The sequence below is a fragment of the Ranitomeya variabilis genome, chromosome 5 (genome assembly GCF_051348905.1).
Source record: "Ranitomeya variabilis isolate aRanVar5 chromosome 5, aRanVar5.hap1, whole genome shotgun sequence".
Lineage (NCBI taxonomy): Eukaryota > Metazoa > Chordata > Amphibia > Anura > Dendrobatidae > Ranitomeya > Ranitomeya variabilis.
This window is the reverse complement of record NC_135236.1, coordinates 302,523,146-302,540,484: the sequence shown is the minus strand read 5'-3', so window position 1 is coordinate 302,540,484 and position 17,339 is coordinate 302,523,146. Positions and strand designations below refer to the sequence as shown.

At 42.6% G+C, this 17,339-nt stretch overlaps 1 protein-coding gene across 1 annotated transcript in view; it reads right to left on the bottom strand.

Moving 5' to 3' along the window:
- Nucleotides 1–3,426: 3,426 nt before the first annotated feature.
- Nucleotides 3,427–17,339, bottom strand: part of ITIH2 (inter-alpha-trypsin inhibitor heavy chain 2) — an 88,817-nt gene continuing 74,904 nt past the window's right edge. The window contains exons 16-21 of the mRNA XM_077264496.1: nt 17,162–17,335; nt 16,195–16,308; nt 14,970–15,168; nt 8,783–8,955; nt 8,321–8,432; nt 3,427–4,035 (exon numbers count right to left, since the gene is read on the bottom strand). Coding sequence (XP_077120611.1) covers nt 3,888–4,035; nt 8,321–8,432; nt 8,783–8,955; nt 14,970–15,168; nt 16,195–16,308; nt 17,162–17,335 — 920 coding nt within the window. The 3' untranslated portion in view covers nt 3,427–3,887. The remainder of the gene's footprint in view (nt 4,036–8,320; nt 8,433–8,782; nt 8,956–14,969; nt 15,169–16,194; nt 16,309–17,161; nt 17,336–17,339) is intronic.

The following is a 17,339-nucleotide window of genomic DNA, read 5'->3' as shown; positions in this document are numbered from 1 at the left end:
GAAGAGACAGGGTGAGTCCGATGTGGTCCTTGGCTGCTCCCCAACCCACGTGATTGACAAGTCTCTCCCAGGTGCACACATAGGAGAGACCTGTCAAATATCCAGAGTGAGGAGGGGAGGACCTCGCTGAGAACTGAATTTTACTCCTCGTCTCCTGACCAGATCTTCAAACTATGTTTTATCTGAAACCCTGAGTCATTTCAAAGAAGAACGTTCCAGACTGCAAACCGTAATTTGGGAATCTGGAAATGAACGATGGGTTTACCTTTAAAGGGTCTTTTGTATTCTTTTTCTTATGGGGCTAAGAACTTGCAGGCAGGTAGTTGCAAGTCACCTGCATTTTGTGGCCGACATCGGCTCAGAGCAATTACGGACTAGTGATTCTGCGGCCTGCAGGTTCAATGTCCCGGATCACCCCTTTAAGGCAATGTGCATTCAGAAATGACCTATGGCTCCATCAAACTTTTATAGTGAACATTAGTGAACATGTTTTGAAATGATTTGTTTTTTTTTCCCAATATCACGATCTATGCAAAATACACTATATATATATATATATATATATATATATATATATATATATATATATATAATATATACATACGTGTGTATGTATAGTACAGTCATGGCCAAAAGTATTCACACCGATGCAATTCTGGCAGATAATACTCAGTTTCTTCCTGAAAATGATTGCAAACACGAATTCTTTGGTATTATTATTTTCATTTAATTTGTCTTAAATGAAAAAACGCAAAAAGAATTGTCCTAAAGCCAAATTGGATATAATTCCACACCAAACATAAAAAAGGGGGTGGACAAAAGTATTGGCACTGTTTGAAAAATCATGTGCTGCTTCTCTAATTAGTGTAATTAACAGCACCTGTAACTTACCTGTGGCACCTAACAGGTGTTGGCAATAACTAAATCACACTTGCAGCCAGTTGACATGGATTAAAGTTGACTCAACCTCTGTCCTGTGTCCTTGTGTGTACCACATTGAGCATGGAGAAAAGAAAGAAAACCAAAGAACTGTCTGAGGACTTGAGAAACCAAATTGTGAGGAAGCATGCGCAATCTCAAGGCTACAAGTCCATCTCCAAAGACCTGAATGTTCCTATGTCTACCGTGCGCAGTGTCATCAAGAAGTTTAAAGCCCATGGCACTGTGGCTAACCTCCCTAGATGTGGACGGAAAAGAAAAATTGACAAGAGATTTCAACGCAAGATTGTGTGGATGTTGGATAAAGAACCTCAACTAACATCCAAACAAGTTCAAGCTGCCCTGCAGTCCGAGGGTACAAGTGTCAACCCGTACTATCCGTCGGCGTCTGAATGAAAAGGGACTGTATGGTAGGAGATCCAGGAAGACCCCACTTCTTACCCCGAGACATAAAAAAGCCAGGCTGGAGTTTGCCAAAACGTACCTGAAAAAGCCTAAAACGTTTTGGAAGAATGTTCTCTGGTCAGATGAGACAAAAGTAGAGCTTTTTGGGCAAAGGCATCAACATAGAGTTTACAGGAGAAAAAAAGAGGCATTCAAAGAAAAGAACACAGTCCCTACAGTCAAACATGGTGGAGGTTCCCTGATGTTTTGGGGTTGCTTTGCTGCCTCTGGCACTGGACTGTTTGACCGTGTGTATGGCATTATGAAGTCTGAAGACTACCAACAAATTTTGCAGCATAATGTAGGGCCCAGTGTGAGAAAGCTGGGTCTCCCTCAGAGGTCATGGGTCTTCCAGCAGGACAATGACCCAAAACACACTTCAAAAAGCACTAGAAAATGGTTTGAGAGAAAGCACTGGAGACTTCTAGGGTGGCCAGCAGTGAGTCCAGACCTGAATCCCATAGAACTCTTGTGGAGAGATCTAAAAATGGCAGTTTGGAGAAGGCACCCTTCAAATATCAGGGACCTGGAGCAGTTTGCCAAAGAAGAATGGTCTAAAATTCCAGCAGAGCATTGTAAGAAACTCATTGATGGTTACCGGAAGCGGTTGGTCGCAGTTATTTTGGCTAAAGGTTGTGCAACCAAGTATTAGGCTGAGGGTGCCAATACTTTTGTCTGGCCCATTTTTGGAGTTTTGTGTGAAATGATCAATGTTTTACTTTTTGCTTCATTCTCTTTTGTGTTTTTTCATTTAAGACAAATTAAGTAAAGATAACTATACCAAAGAATTTGTGTTTGCAATCATTTTCAGGAAGAAACTGAGTATTATCTGACAGAATTGCAGGGTTGTCAATACTTTTGGCCATGACTGTATGTATATATATATATATATATATATATATATATATATATATATATATATACACACGTATATTTCTGAAGTATTGTAGTTTACACACTGCCCACTTAGCCTAATATTAGGCTAATACTTATAGTATTGTTATGTAGAGATTTTATTTTTTCTAGTAATGTTAGGGTACTGTCACACAGTGCAATTTTGATCGCTACGACGGCACGATTCGTGACGTCACAGCGTCGTATGATTATCGCTCCAGCGTCGTAGACTGCGGTCACACTGTGCAATCACGGCGCTGGAGCGATGCCGAAGTCCCCGGGTAACCAGGGTAAACATCGGGTTACTAAGCGCAGGGCCGCGCTTAGTAACCCGATGTTTACCCTGGTTACCAGCGTAAACGTAAAAAAAACAAACAGTACATACTTACATTCCGGTGTCTGTCCCCCGGCGTTCTGCTTCTCTCCACTGTGTAAGCGCCATAGCCGGAAAGCACAGCGGTGACGTCAGACGTCACCGCTGTGCTCGCTTTCTGGCTGGCCGGCGCTCACAGTGCAGAGAAGCTGAGACGCCGGAGGACAGACACCGGAATGTAAGTATGTACTGTTTGTTTTTTTTACGTTTACGCTGGTAACCAGGGTAAACATCGGGTTACTAAGCGCGGCCGTGCGCTTAGTTACCCGATGTTTACCCTGGTTACAAGCGAACACATCGCTGGATCGCTGTCACACACAACGATCCAGCGATGTCAGCGGGAGATCAAGCGACGAAAGAAAGTTCCAAACGATCTGCTACGACGTACGATTCTCAGCAGGGTCCCTGATCGCTGCTGCGTGTCAGACACTGCGATATCGTATGGATATCGCTAGAACGTCACGAATCGTGCCGTCATAGCGATCAAAATTGCACTGTGTGACAGTACCCTTATTGTACTCATAGATGGGATTAAAATGAAAGATAACACCATTAGCTATCACAGGATCCACTAACATTTGATAATCACAGCTCACCTCCTCCCTCTCCTTTCACAATAACATCTACACAGACTCCAGAACTTGAAAAAAGCCTCTCGGCTATAGAAATAGATGAAGATCTTGTTTTATGTGGCATCTGTAATATCTCTAAATATTCTACAGCAGCTCAGGATTGATAGGCATTCCCACAGTGTACAGAACATAGAATAGACTGAGAATGTTTCAGTATCTGGTTTTAATTAAATAATATAGATGATACATTCCCTTTAAGACTTCACAAGGTATGACAACTAAACAAATGAATAAAAAATAAAATTACATGTTCTATTTGGTTTAAATAAATGGATTTCAGTTGCCAAATTATTAACCATATTTGCCAACCCAAAGATCATCTGTGTAAAGCCTTAAAGATGATGATTTATTGTGCTTCACTAGGAAAAAACATGCATGAACAGTACAACAAATCCCCTATAACGTGTCCTTTATTTTCAATCCATCTCATGCTTCGTGATGATACCATCTGACAGAGATAACAATGTAATATAGCATATTGTCACTCCACTTTTGATTTTTTTTTCTGTGCTTCCTGACACAAAAGAAAAAGTGCAACACAGTGAAAAACTTTATTTAATCGCATTTTTCTTAGCACAATTTAGCACTTTTTTTTATAACATTCTTCAATGGAGTTTTAGGAAGCTGTAGAGCTGAGGCACTATGTAGTCTTTATAGTGTCCATCGATGAAACCCTTTCCGCTGTTGTGCACAAACCAGCAGGTCACACTTGTTCCATTAATTCTGTTATGGTGGAACTCCTTCTGTACACCTCTGCATAAAAAAAAGTAGTCAGATCATACTCCACGGCACCAGTTATATATTTTTTTCGTGTCTAGGAGGATTGTTTTTTTTTAAGTTGCCTCTAAAACTTTCTTGCCTGGCTATGACCGTGATATAGGACAACCAGTGTGAGCATAACCCAATATTGGTAAAGAGGCTTTACCAAGTTTGGAAGTAATCCTTTAACCATAGGATAGGGGGTAATTTCCCGATCACTGGGAGTCAAGCTGCTGAGACCCCCACTCATCCCGAGATTGTGGCTCCGAAGGGCCATGTTTGAATGTAGTGGAGGTCAAGAATGCAGCCCTTCAATCTATTCCCAATTGGAGCTCCATAAATAGATAAGCGCTGTGCTTGGCTGGTCTTTGGCACTTCCTTTTAGAATGAATGGATTAGTGGTCACATGCTTGATATCTCAAAATCAGTGGGGGGGCGGTGGTCCCAGAGATCAAACTCCTTCTAACAGTTTATCAGTAAAGGTACCTTCACACGAAGCGACGCTGCAGCGATAGCGACAACGATGCCGATCGCTGCAGCGTCGCTGTTTGATCGCTGGGGAGCTGTCACACAGACCGCTCTCCAGCGACCAACGATGCCGAGGTCCCCGGGTAACCAGGGTAAACATCGGGTTGCTAAGCGCAGGGCCGCGCTTAGTAACCCGATGTTTACCCTGGTTACCAGCGTAAAAATAAAAAAAACAAACAGTACATACTCACCTGCGCGTCCCCCAGCGTCTGCTTCCTGACACTGACTGAGCTCCGGCCCTAACAGCACAGCGGTGGCGTCACCGCTGTGCTTTCACTTTCACTTTAGGGCCGGCGCTCAGTAAGTGTCAGGAAGCAGACGCTGGGGGACGCGCAGGTGAGTATGTACTGTTTGTTTTTTTTACTTTTACGCTGGTAACCAGGGTAAACATCGGGTTACTAAGCGCGGCCCTGCGCTTGGTAACCCGATGTTTACCCTGGTTACCAGTGTAAAACATCGCTGGTATCGTTGCTTTTGCTTTCAAACACAACGATACACGGCGATCGGACGACCAAATAAAGTTCTGGACTTTATTCAGCGACCAGCGACATCACAGCAGGATCCTGATCGCTGCTGCGTGTCAAACTAAACGATATCGCTAGCGAGGACGCTGCAACGTCACGGATCGCTAGCGATATCGTTACAAAGTCGTTTCGTGTGAAGGTACCTTAAGATCTATGACAACAGTGTTTCTCATCTCCAGTCGCCCAACAGTGCCAAATGGGTTTAGGATTCCTTTGCTATTTTTAAGGCCCCGTCACACATAGCGATTTACCAACGATCACGACCAGCGATACGACCTGGCCGTGATCGTTGGTAAGTCGCTGTGTGGTCGCTGGGGAGCTGTCACACAGACAACTCTCTCCAGCGACCAACGATCAGGGGAACGACTTCGGCATCGTTGAAACTGTCTTCAACGATGCCGAAGTCCCCCTGCAGCACCCGGGTAACCAGGGTAAACATCGGGTTACTAAGCGCAGGGCCGCGCTTAGTGACCCGATGTTTACCCTGGTTACCCAAAAAAACAAACAGTACATACTCACCATCTGATGTCCGTCAGGTCCCTTGCCGTCTGCTTCCTGCTCTGACTGAGATCCGGCCGTACAGTGAGAGCAGAGCGCAGCGGTGACGTCACCGCTGTGCTGTACTTTCACTTTCACTTTGCGGCGCTCAGTCAGTGTGGGAAGCAGACGGCAAGGGACCTGACTGACATCAGATGGTGAGTATGTACTGTTTGTTTTTTTTTAAATTTACGCTGGTAACCAGGGTAAACATCGGGTTACTAAGCGCGGGCCTGCGCTTAGTAACCCGATGTTTACCCTGGTTACCAGTGAAGACATCGCTGGATCGGTGTCACACACACCGATTCAGCGATGTCAGCGGGACCTCAACGATCAAAAAATGGCCCAGGCCATTCCGACACGACCAGCGATCTCGCAGCAGGGGCCTGATCGCTGGTACGTGTCACACATAGCGAGATCGCTACTGAGGTCGCTGTTGCGTCACAAAACTTGTGACTCAGCAGCGATCTCGCTAGCGATCTCGCTATGTGTGACGGGGCCTTTAGAGTTATACTAGCAAGCCCATAAAATAATAGTAATCCAAGATATATATTTTAATTTTTATACAAGAGCCTCAAATTATGACCCATTTGTGGGGTACTTGAGGACTAGAGTTAAAGAAGGACTTAAAAGGTCCCATCGCAAACGTTTATCACCTCTCTACAGTCACAAAGATTCCCTGACTTTTATACCATTGCATATTATACAGTGGCATTAATCACTAAGGTTCCATGCATAAAAAAAGCTCTTTTTTTGCTGCAGCCTTCACCATAGGAAAGTGCAGGTTTTCTTAATTTCTTTTATACAGTTAAAAAAAAGACACTAACTCATAATATCCCATCTGCGGTTGAAAAGATGAAGATAAATGGAACCTATAGCGACGCTTGAGGTTTTCGTCACAAGCTTTTCCTGGAATATATTTTTACGACGTACACCTCAAACACAGCAGTAATCTACTGTCAGTTTCCCTTTTATGATGTTCCAAACGTCTAGACTAGGACAGAATATTGACGCAAGCAAATGGAGTACAACAGTCCAAAGTATCATTATAATATAATTTATTAATCAGCAAATCAGAACAAACAAACATTCGAGTATATCTGCTGTCAGCAGAAAAATACCAATCAGGAAGGCAGTACAAAAAAGATATGATGGTACATTAGGTGGGATGTGGAAAGGGTAAGTAGCACCCCTAACTGATACACATGGTATAACGTCAATAAAGTATGTCACAGGGAAGTAATGCCATAAAGCACTAACGTATGTGCGTAATCCCCGCCCCAATGAACATACAAAATACAATTGGCGATATTGATTATGTGCACTTACCCATGGTACAGAGGGAACCCAACCACAGACCACCTAAGAGCCCTGGACGCGCGTTTCGCGGTAAGCTTTTTCAGCAGGGAAGCTGAAAAAGCTTACCGCGAAACGCGCGTCCAGGGCTCTTAGGTGGTCTGTGGTTGGGTTCCCTCTGTACCATGGGTAAGTGCACATAATCAATATCGCCAATTGTATTTTGTATGTTCATTGGGGCGGGGATTACGCACATACGTTAGTGCTTTATGGCATTACTTCCCTGTGACATACTTTATTGACGTTATACCATGTGTATCAGTTAGGGGTGCTACTTACCCTTTCCACATCCCACCTAATGTACCATCATATCTTTTTTGTACTGCCTTCCTGATTGGTATTTTTCTGCTGACAGCAGATATACTCGAATGTTTGTTTGTTCTGATTTGCTGATTAATAAATTATATTATAATGATACTTTGGACTGTTGTACTCCATTTGCTTGCGTCACAATATTTCTGGAGTTGTCCAGTAAAGTGGAGGCCCTTGGGGCATCCGGGGAGAGTTTTATACTCTCAAGTTGTATACACATGGTGGCTTTTTGATTACAGTAACATTTAGGACAGAATATTGAGAAATATAGATGAGCGAATCCGAACAGTGAAGTTCCGGGTCTGTACCGAACACCTAGTGTCCGTGCACAGACCCAGAACGCAGACGTCTCCAGCAATTCCATCTTGTTCAGGTTTGGCACCCAGGACATTGGCTGTTTCCCACACTGTCATCTGTGTGACAGCTCGAGAAACACAGGTGAATGATTGGCTGGAAGTTAGTTATCGTCGGTCAGAGCGCTGTGCTTCCTATGCTGTCAGATGACAATTTAAGCCAGCACCTGTGACCGGCGGTAAAAAAGTTACTGCCGGTCACAGGCATCAGCTGATGAGAGAGTACTACTTTCATCAGTGTATGCCTGCTGTCACTCATAACAACGAGAGCAGGCGCTGCTGATGGGAGTATTTATCAACCGGCACCTGTGCTATAAACACATTTAAAAAAAAAAAAATGAGGTGGGGCCTCTTCTACTCTTGATAACAAGTGCAGACTTTTTTTTAGATGTTCGGCCGAGCCCAGGGGACCTGAACAACCACGGGTTTGCCCATTACTCTTGAGAAGCAAATCAATGAAGCTGGATCAGATCATGTAGTGTAGAATTGCTGTATACCAAGCAAAGTGTCCCTATACTGTAGTCCAAAGGATAGATGATCCCAGCAAAAATAGAAGAGAAGGAGGACGAGGCTCTCCTAGATTAATCGTGTGATGTACATGGATTAGATATGTATAGTCTTGGATTAAATGACGTGCAGTGTGTGTAGCTTATGTGTTCTTATACAAACCTTGTTACAGTCAGCTGCTTTCCTTTAACATTCATTGTAGCGATTGGTTTCTCAGGAATGGTTCCAGGTCGAAGATCATAGACACTGATTTCAGGATCCTTCATAAACTGGCCTAGATAAAGGTGTAGAGCGTACACTTTATATGTATTGATATCCTTACTTTATTACTGCTATTTAACAATTTTGCATACACTGTTTCCTGAAATCTATGAGCCTGCAAACAGAACCTGAGATGGCAAAAATCATTTTATGATGTCACGTTGCTTCATGTAAAACTTACTCTGTATGGAAGCATCAAAATTCAGCTTTAACTACTTATAATCTACAGCCATCCATGTAATTTTTAATTTCTTAAAACATTGTCTCATATGTCAATAGCTATAATCACCAAACAGAAGATAATGATGAAAAATTTTGGTAGCTTTACTGGTGAGTTATCAAAAACTCCAAATAATGTACTACCTATCAGTCCATGTGCTGTATCGGAGAATGTCTCACTAGAAGGAAAGTATAAACCAAGGAAGTCAACGTTGACAGGGTGATCCTTCCACACACGATGCAGAACAATAAGGAATGACAAGTCATTATCCACAGTGACGGTGATATTGCTTTCCTTCTTCATTGATACAACCAGCCTGCAATAGAAAAAATTCCAGAATGAGCAAGTGTTACCTTTACTTATTGCTCAGGATACAGTGAAATGATATTGTAATGTAAGGTCGCAAGGACAGGGTCCTCTCCCCTCTGTACCAGTCTGTCATTACAAATTTGTTTACTGTAAACTATATCTATAACTCTGTACTTAACCCCTTTCTCGTACAGCAATATGGAATTAATAGTACTATATAAATAAACTAGATGGTGGCCCGATTCTAACGCATCGAGTATTCTAGAATATGTATAGTAGTATATAGCACAGCCCACGCAGTATATAACACAGCCCACATAGTATGTAACACAGCCCACGTATATTGCCCAGCCACGTAGTATATAGCACAGAGACGTAGTATATAACACAGGACACACAGTATATAACAGCCTATGCAGTATATAACACAGCCCACATAGTATATAAGACAGCCACGTAGTATATAGCACAGGCCACGCAGTATATAACAGCCCACGTAGTATATAGCAATGTGGGCACCATATCCCTGTTAAAAAAAAAAAAAAAAAAGAATTTAAATTAAAAAGTTATATACTCCCCTTCCGGCGGCCCCTGGATCCAGCCCAGGCGTGTAGCGATGCTCCTTGCGACGCTCCGGTCCCAAGAATGCATTACAGCAATACCACGTGATGATGTAGCGGTTTCGTGAGACTGCGGTCATTGCCGCAATGCATTCTTGTGACCGGAGCGTCGCAAGGAGCGGCAAAGGCGCCGGAAGGTGAGAATATAATGATTTTTTTTTTTTTTTTTATTATTTTTAACATTAGATCTTTTTACTATTGATGCTGCCTATACAGCATCAATAGTAAAAAGTTGGTCACACCGGGTTAATAGCAGCGTTAACGGACTGCGTTACATCGCATTATGCCGCTGTGTACTGCAGTCCATTTAACAGACTGCTAAACCGCTATGGGGGCACTGACTGGACGGCAGTAGGGAGGGGGCACTGACTGGAGGGGAATAGGGAAGGGCGAATTCGCGGCCGAACTGTGCCCGTCGCTGATTGGTCGCGGCTGGCCACGACCAATCAGCGACGCGGGATTTCCGTGACAGACAGACGGAAGTGACCCTTTAGACGATTATATAAATAGATAATAATAATTTTTACAATTCTTAATATTAAAATGCTGCTTGAAATAATTTTTTATGCTGTGATTGTCTATTGTGCGTATTGGCAATCTGTGGGGGTTCCAGTAGATCGACCCCACAAAACTAGACGTTATTCTCACTTATATCCAATGGACACCACTTTGAACATATAATACAGTGTATCTATAAAGTCATGGGGCACTTTTGACCAGTCACTGGAAAGCATCAAAAAACGATAGAAATGTGAAATCTGCTCCAAATAAAAGAAACTCTCCCTGTTTAATACCTATTCAGTGCAGCTTGATGTGGGCTCCATTTGTTGCCCTACACACATCCAAACGATAGTGAAGTTCTTTCCACACGGGTAAGGACGTCTGGTGTAACAGAGTGAATAACGTCTGTGATTCTCTGTTTTAAGTGATTAATGTCGTTGATGCGTTCAATATACACATGTTGCTTCACATAACCCCAAAAGTAAAAGTCTAAGGGCCTCAGATCCGGAGATCATGGTGGCCATGGCTTGACAGAACCCCTGCCTATCCACCGCTGGGGGAAACTCATAAACAATGGTGGCATAGTGTGGAGGAGCGCCGTCCTGTTGAAGATGAAACCTTCTGGAAATTGTGACACTACATATAATTCCAACATGTCAAGATACATGTTTGCTGTCGCAGACCACTCCGTGAAAAAAAATGGCCTATCACAGGGTTTCTCCACCAAACTGCCGGTTTCCTTCAACTGCTTATCCCTATTCCTATGTGGTGGCGCTTCGTTGTAAACGCGCCGATATTCATGTAGCTTTTTGGTCACAGATTCGAATTTAGCGAGCCACAGAACACACTGAACTTTCTTCTGTACCGTCCACATCTTGACTGGCATGGAAAACCACACAGCTGGCATAAGCTTGTGGTTGCACGATGTCACAGACCTGGCAGTGTATTAAGCAGAGTTCAGTTTATCAGGGGTTAATCTGACTGGGGGCTCAGCAACAGCTTAAATGAGTTTGTGTTGTTTGATTGGTTCTGGTTTTCTCTCCTCATGAACAGGTCTGATATGATTGGGCCAGAGAAAGGGCACCAAAATGTAAACTATAAATAGATCCTGTGACTGGTGAAAAGTGCCCCATGACTTTACGAACACACTGTATGTGTGTGTGTATATCATATATATATATATATATATATATATATATATATATATATATATATATATATATATATATATATATATATATATATACACTCACCGGCCACTTTATTAGGTACACCATGCTAGTAACGGGTTGGACCCCCTTTTGCCTTCAGAACTGCCTCAATTCTTCGTGGCATAGATTCAACAAGGTGCTGGAAGCATTCCTCAGAGATTTTGGTCCATATTGACATGATGGCATCACACAGTTGCCGCAGATTTGTCGGCTGCACATCCCAAAGATGCTCCATACAAGGCAGGATGGATCCATGCTTTCATGTTGTTTACGCCAAATTCTGACCCTACCATCCGAATGTCGCAGCAGAAATCGAGACTCATCAGACCAAGCAACGTTTTTCCAATCTTCTACTGTCCAATTTCGATGAGCTTGTACAAATTGTAGCCTCCGTTTCCTGTTCTTAGCTGAAAGGAGTGGTACCCGGTGTGGTCTTCTGCTGCTGTAGCCCATCTGCCTCAAAGTTCGACGCACTGTGCGTTCAGAGATGCTCTTAGGCCTACCTTGGTTGTAACGGGTGGCGATTTGAGTCACTGTTGCCTTTCTATCAGCTCGAACCAGTCTGCCCATTCTCCTCTGACCTCTGGCATCACCAAGGCATTTCCGCCCACAGAACTGCCGCTCACTGGATTTTTTTTCTTTTTCGGACCATTCTCTGTAAACCCTAGAGATGGTTGTGCGTGAAAATCCCAGTAGATCAGCAGTTTCTGAAATACTCAGACCAGCCCTTCTGGCACCAACAACCATGCCACGTTCAAAGGCACTCAAATCACCTTTCTTCCCCATACTGATGCTCGGTTTGAACTGCAGGAGATTGTCTTGACCATGTCTACATGCCTAAATGCACTGAGTTGCCGCCATGTGATTGGCTGATTAGAAATTAAGTGTTAACAAGAAGTTGGACAGGTGTACCTAATAAAGTGGCCGGTGAGTGTGTATATATATATATATATGTGTGTGTATAGTTGAAACTAGAAGTTTACATCCACTATATAAAAAGACACATATGCATGTTTTTCTCAATATCTGACACAAAATCAGAATAAACCTTTCCACTTTTTAGGTCAATTAGGATTACATGTTTACATACATTTCATTAGCATTTGGTACCATTGCCCTTAAACTGAATGACTTGGGTCAAACGTTTGGGATTACCTTCCACAAGTTTCTCACAATAGTTGGTCGGAATTTGAGCCCATTCCTCCTGAAAAAACTGGTGGCACTCAAATCACCTTTCTTCCCCATACTGATGCTCGGTTTGAACTGCAGGAGATTGTCTTGACCATGTCTACATGCCTAAATGCACTGAGTTGCCGCCATGTGATTGGCTGATTAGAAATTAAGTGTTAACAAGAAGTTGGACAGGTGTACCTAATAAAGTGGCCAGTGAGTGTATACTAGACTGTGGCCCGATTCTAACGCATCGGGTATTCTAGAATATGCATGTCCCCGTAGTATATGGACAATGATGATTCCAGAATTCGCGGCAGACTGTGCCCGTCGCTGATTGGTCGAGGCAACCTTTATGACATCATCGTCGCCATGGCAACCATTATGACATCTACATCGATACTGTGCCCGTCGCTGATTGGTCGAGGCCTGGCGGCCTCGACCAATCAGAGACGCGGGATTTCCATTATGACATCATCGTCGCCATGCTGTGCCCGTCGCTGATTGGTCGAGGCCTGGCGGCCTCGACCAATCAGAGACGCGGGATTTCCAAGACAGACAGACAGACAGAAAGACAGACAGACAGAAAGACAGTCAGACAGACAGACGGAAAAACCCTTAGACAATTATATATATAGATACATATATATATATATATATATATATATATATATATATATATATATATACAGTGGGGCAAAAAAGTATTTAGTCAGTCAGCAATAGTGCAAGTTCCACCACTTAAAAAGATGAGAGGCGTCTGTAATTTACATCATAGGTAGACCTCAACTATGGGAGACTAACTGAGAAAAAAAATCCAGAAAATCACATTGTCTGTTTTTTTAGCATTTTATTTGCATATTATGGTGGAAAATAAGTATTTGGTCAGAAACAAAATTTCATCTCAATACTTTGTAATATATCCTTTGTTGGCAATGACAGAGGTCAAACGTTTTCTGTAAGTCTTCACAAGGTTGCCACACACTGTTGTTGGTATGTTGGCCCATTCCTCCATGCAGATCTCCTCTAGAGCAGTGATGTTTTTGGCTTTTCGCTTGGCAACACGGACTTTCAACTCCCTCCAAAGGTTTTCTATAGGGTTGAGATCTGGAGACTGGCTAGGCCACTCCAGGACCTTGAAATGCTTCTTACGAAGCCACTCCTTCGTTGCCCTGGCGGTGTGCTTTGGATCATTGTCATGTTGAAAGACCCAGCCACGTTTCATCTTCAATGCCCTTGCTGATGGAAGGAGGTTTGCACTCAAAATCTCACGATACATGGCCCCATTCATTCTTTCATGTACCCGGATCAGTCGTCCTGGCCCCTTTGCAGAGAAACAGCCCCAAAGCATGATGTTTCCACCACCATGCTTTACAGTAGGTATGGTGTTTGATGGATGCAACTCAGTATTCTTTTTCCTCCCAACACGACAAGTTGTGTTTCTACCAAACAGTTCCAGTTTGGTTTCATCAGACCATAGGACATTCTCCCAAAACTCCACTGGATCATCCAAATGCTCTCTAGCAAACTTCAGACGGGCCCGGACATGTACTGGCTTAAGCAGTGGGACACGTCTGGCACTGCAGGATCTGAGTCCATGGTGGCGTAGTGTGTTACTTATGGTAGGCGTTGTTACATTGGTCCCAGCTCTCTGCAGTTCATTCACTAGGTCCCCCCGCGTGGTTCTGGGATTTTTGCTCACCGTTCTTGTGATCATTCTGACCCCACAGGGTGGGATTTTGCGTGGAGCCCCAGATCGAGGGAGATTATCAGTGGTCTTGAATGTCTTCCATTTTCTAATTATTGCTCCCACTGTTGATTTTTTCACTCCAAGCTGGTTGGCTATTGCAGATTCAGTCTTCCCAGCCTGGTGCAGGGCTACAATTTTGTTTCTGGTGTCCTTTGACAGCTCTTTGGTCTTCACCATAGTGGAGTTTGGAGTCAGACTGTTTGAGGGTGTGCACAGGTGTCTTTTTATATAACAAGTTTAAACAGGTGCCATTACTACAGGTAATGAGTGGAGGAAAGATGAGACTCTTAAAGAAGAAGTTAAAGGTCTGTGAGAGCCAGAAATCTTGATTGTTTGTTTCTGACCAAATACTTATTTTCCACCATAATATGCAAATACAATGATAAAAAACAGACAATGTGATTTTCTGGATTTTTTTTTCTCAGTTTGTCTCCCATAGTTGAGGTCTACCTATGATGTAAATTACAGACGCCTCTCATCTTTTTAAGTGGTGGAACTTGCACTATTGCTGACTGACTAAATACTTTTTTGCCCCACTGTATATATATATATATATACAGTATATATATATATACATATAATCACATGTGACAGACCCCAGAACATTTCGTACTTGTATACATACTATTGTGTACTTCAGAGCTGAGGGTCTGCTGTGCCATCATTCATCATTTCAACTGGTAGTAAATAAATCACTTGCAGTGCGAAAAATATTTTGGGAAATGTTTGCCATTTTCAGTCCACATAACAAATGTAATGATTCACCCACCTATTATATGTCAGAGTACTGGACTCGGACCACTTCATTTCTCTCGTGTGAGACGGATCTTTCACTGTTATTTTCTCAGTGCTTACTTCTATCTTCGTGTTCAGCTGCTGGAAATACAAGCCAAACGTGCCAAAATAGGTATTTAGCTTGCCATCCTTGGCTTTCTTAGCAGTCACAATTTTCCCATTAATTGTAATGCCTAGAGTAAAAGGAAGTGGATATAGTCACTGTGTTCATGGAGAGTTGTCAGTTTACTGAGATCCTTTCTTGTATTCGTTCTGTTACATATACTTGAAGGTAAAATGCTGGTGAGACTTCAGACTGATTACACCATAGTGGGCAAACACGGCATCCACAGGGCTTAATACGCGATCGGTTGTGTCCAGTTCCAGCTCAACACAACTTTCAGGACTACTGATAGATGTGAGTCCAAGTGTAAAGGTGGCAATTTTGAAAGTTACTGTATCCCCTATCCGCAGGTTAGGGGGTATTCGGGATTGCTGGGACCCCTACCAATGCTGAATGTGCATGGAGCCGTGATTGATCAAGCACACTGCCGCTCCATTTGGCTATCTCCAGCGGTCTCTTTGAAAATGAATGGAGTGGCAGTATGCATAATTGACCTCCGATCCATTCACACAGGGCTCTTCAGAGTTCTCCGGATCAGTGGGGTCCCAGCGATTGGGAAGGTCTGCGATATCCCATGGATAGGAAATAACTTTCAAACTTGATAATACTCCTTGGAATCTGTACGCTCATTGAGAGGGTCATTTTTAATATTGCTTAAAAATCATGATTCTTGGCAGCATCATCCTGTTTAAATATGTGATTCAAAGAACAATGATATTCTATGGGGATAGAGCGATCATATAACCAAGGATCTGTAACTTTGGCTTGTAAATCTGTCTAAACCGACTATTAAACAACAGCCGATCAGCTTGCATGTAGCGGTCTACTAGGCTAGGATCACACTTCTAGAAAAAAAAGTGCAACGTGCCGCCTTTTTTAAATAGAATTATAGCCTCCCAAACGTAAACCAAATGGACATCATTATTATAAATGAGGTCTGCCTGGAGCCATCTTTATCCATCATAGAATGGATGAGATTTTTACAAGAGTCACATTTTTCTGTTCCTACAAAAGAACAGAAAAACTTTAAGTCGAGTGTGAACCTACCTGTAAAGGTGTAAGGTAACGCTCATGTGTACACGCCTAATTTCCTTACCTAATTTTGGATCTGACATCATGTTTAGGATACTTCCAGCCTGTGCATCAATATTGAAGCAGACATCTGTCTGGCTCTTTGGTAAGTTTATAATGAAATGTGGATCGTTGTCAACTGGAAATACATAAGTATCAGCAATGTATTATACATAAGTATCAGCAATGTATTATACATAGTCCTACAAATTTGGGCACGTCAAGACTAAAATTACAGATGGTACTGAATAAAGGCTAGCGAAACTAATCATTAAAATACTACATAAAATACACTTTGGAAACAAGGAGGACTAGGAGCAATAGTGAAATTTAATAAAAGCAGAAATAAGTTTTATTAATCAATAAAGATACAAAATTACATATATCACATAGTAACAAGAAAGCACCAATACAATGCCGAGAAAAAACCCTGATCACCCCAGAAAATAGCCCAATATAACAGTATATATCAAATGACAGGTAAAGGAGTGATATCAAGCACCAAAAAAGCTCATAGATAGATACAATGAGAGAGAAAAATATAGACTAATAATACCACCGTAAGGATCCCTCAAGCAGGGGACATATGTCAATAAACGCCGTAACAAGCGGTATGAATAAGCAGAGCTTACCGGTGGATAGAAGTCCCCCTGAGAAAGCGGCACTTGGCTACCGTGAAACGCGCGTCGGGGTTTCACACTGCGACAGTTTTAATCCGTGACGGACATGGCACATCATGATGTGGGAACAGACACCCGCTCATAACCTGCTATGTCCGTCATTTGTTGTAAAGGGGCTAAAGAGATTATTAATCACTATTGAAAGATATCACTGCTGTAGAGGAAAAATACCAGCCATCTACTACTAGCAGCTATCGATTCTAGTTTATAACAGTATGGTATAATATGAAATGGGGCAGTCCTCATGAGAGAATCCCTTCAAGAACTTCAGGACAGAGTTATATATTTCTATACATAAGCAGGAATACGTACCACAGTTTGGTGGAGCATTTGGATTGTTTTTGCAGTTTGGAGGAACAGTTATTGACTCAGTTGGGTCTGCTCTGAGCTCTAAAGGAGCTTGAAGAACAGGTGGAGGACACTCAAGCTCCTTTGTCACTGTTGGTGCAGGAGGTGCTGGAGTAGTCTTTGTAGATACAGCCAATGCTGA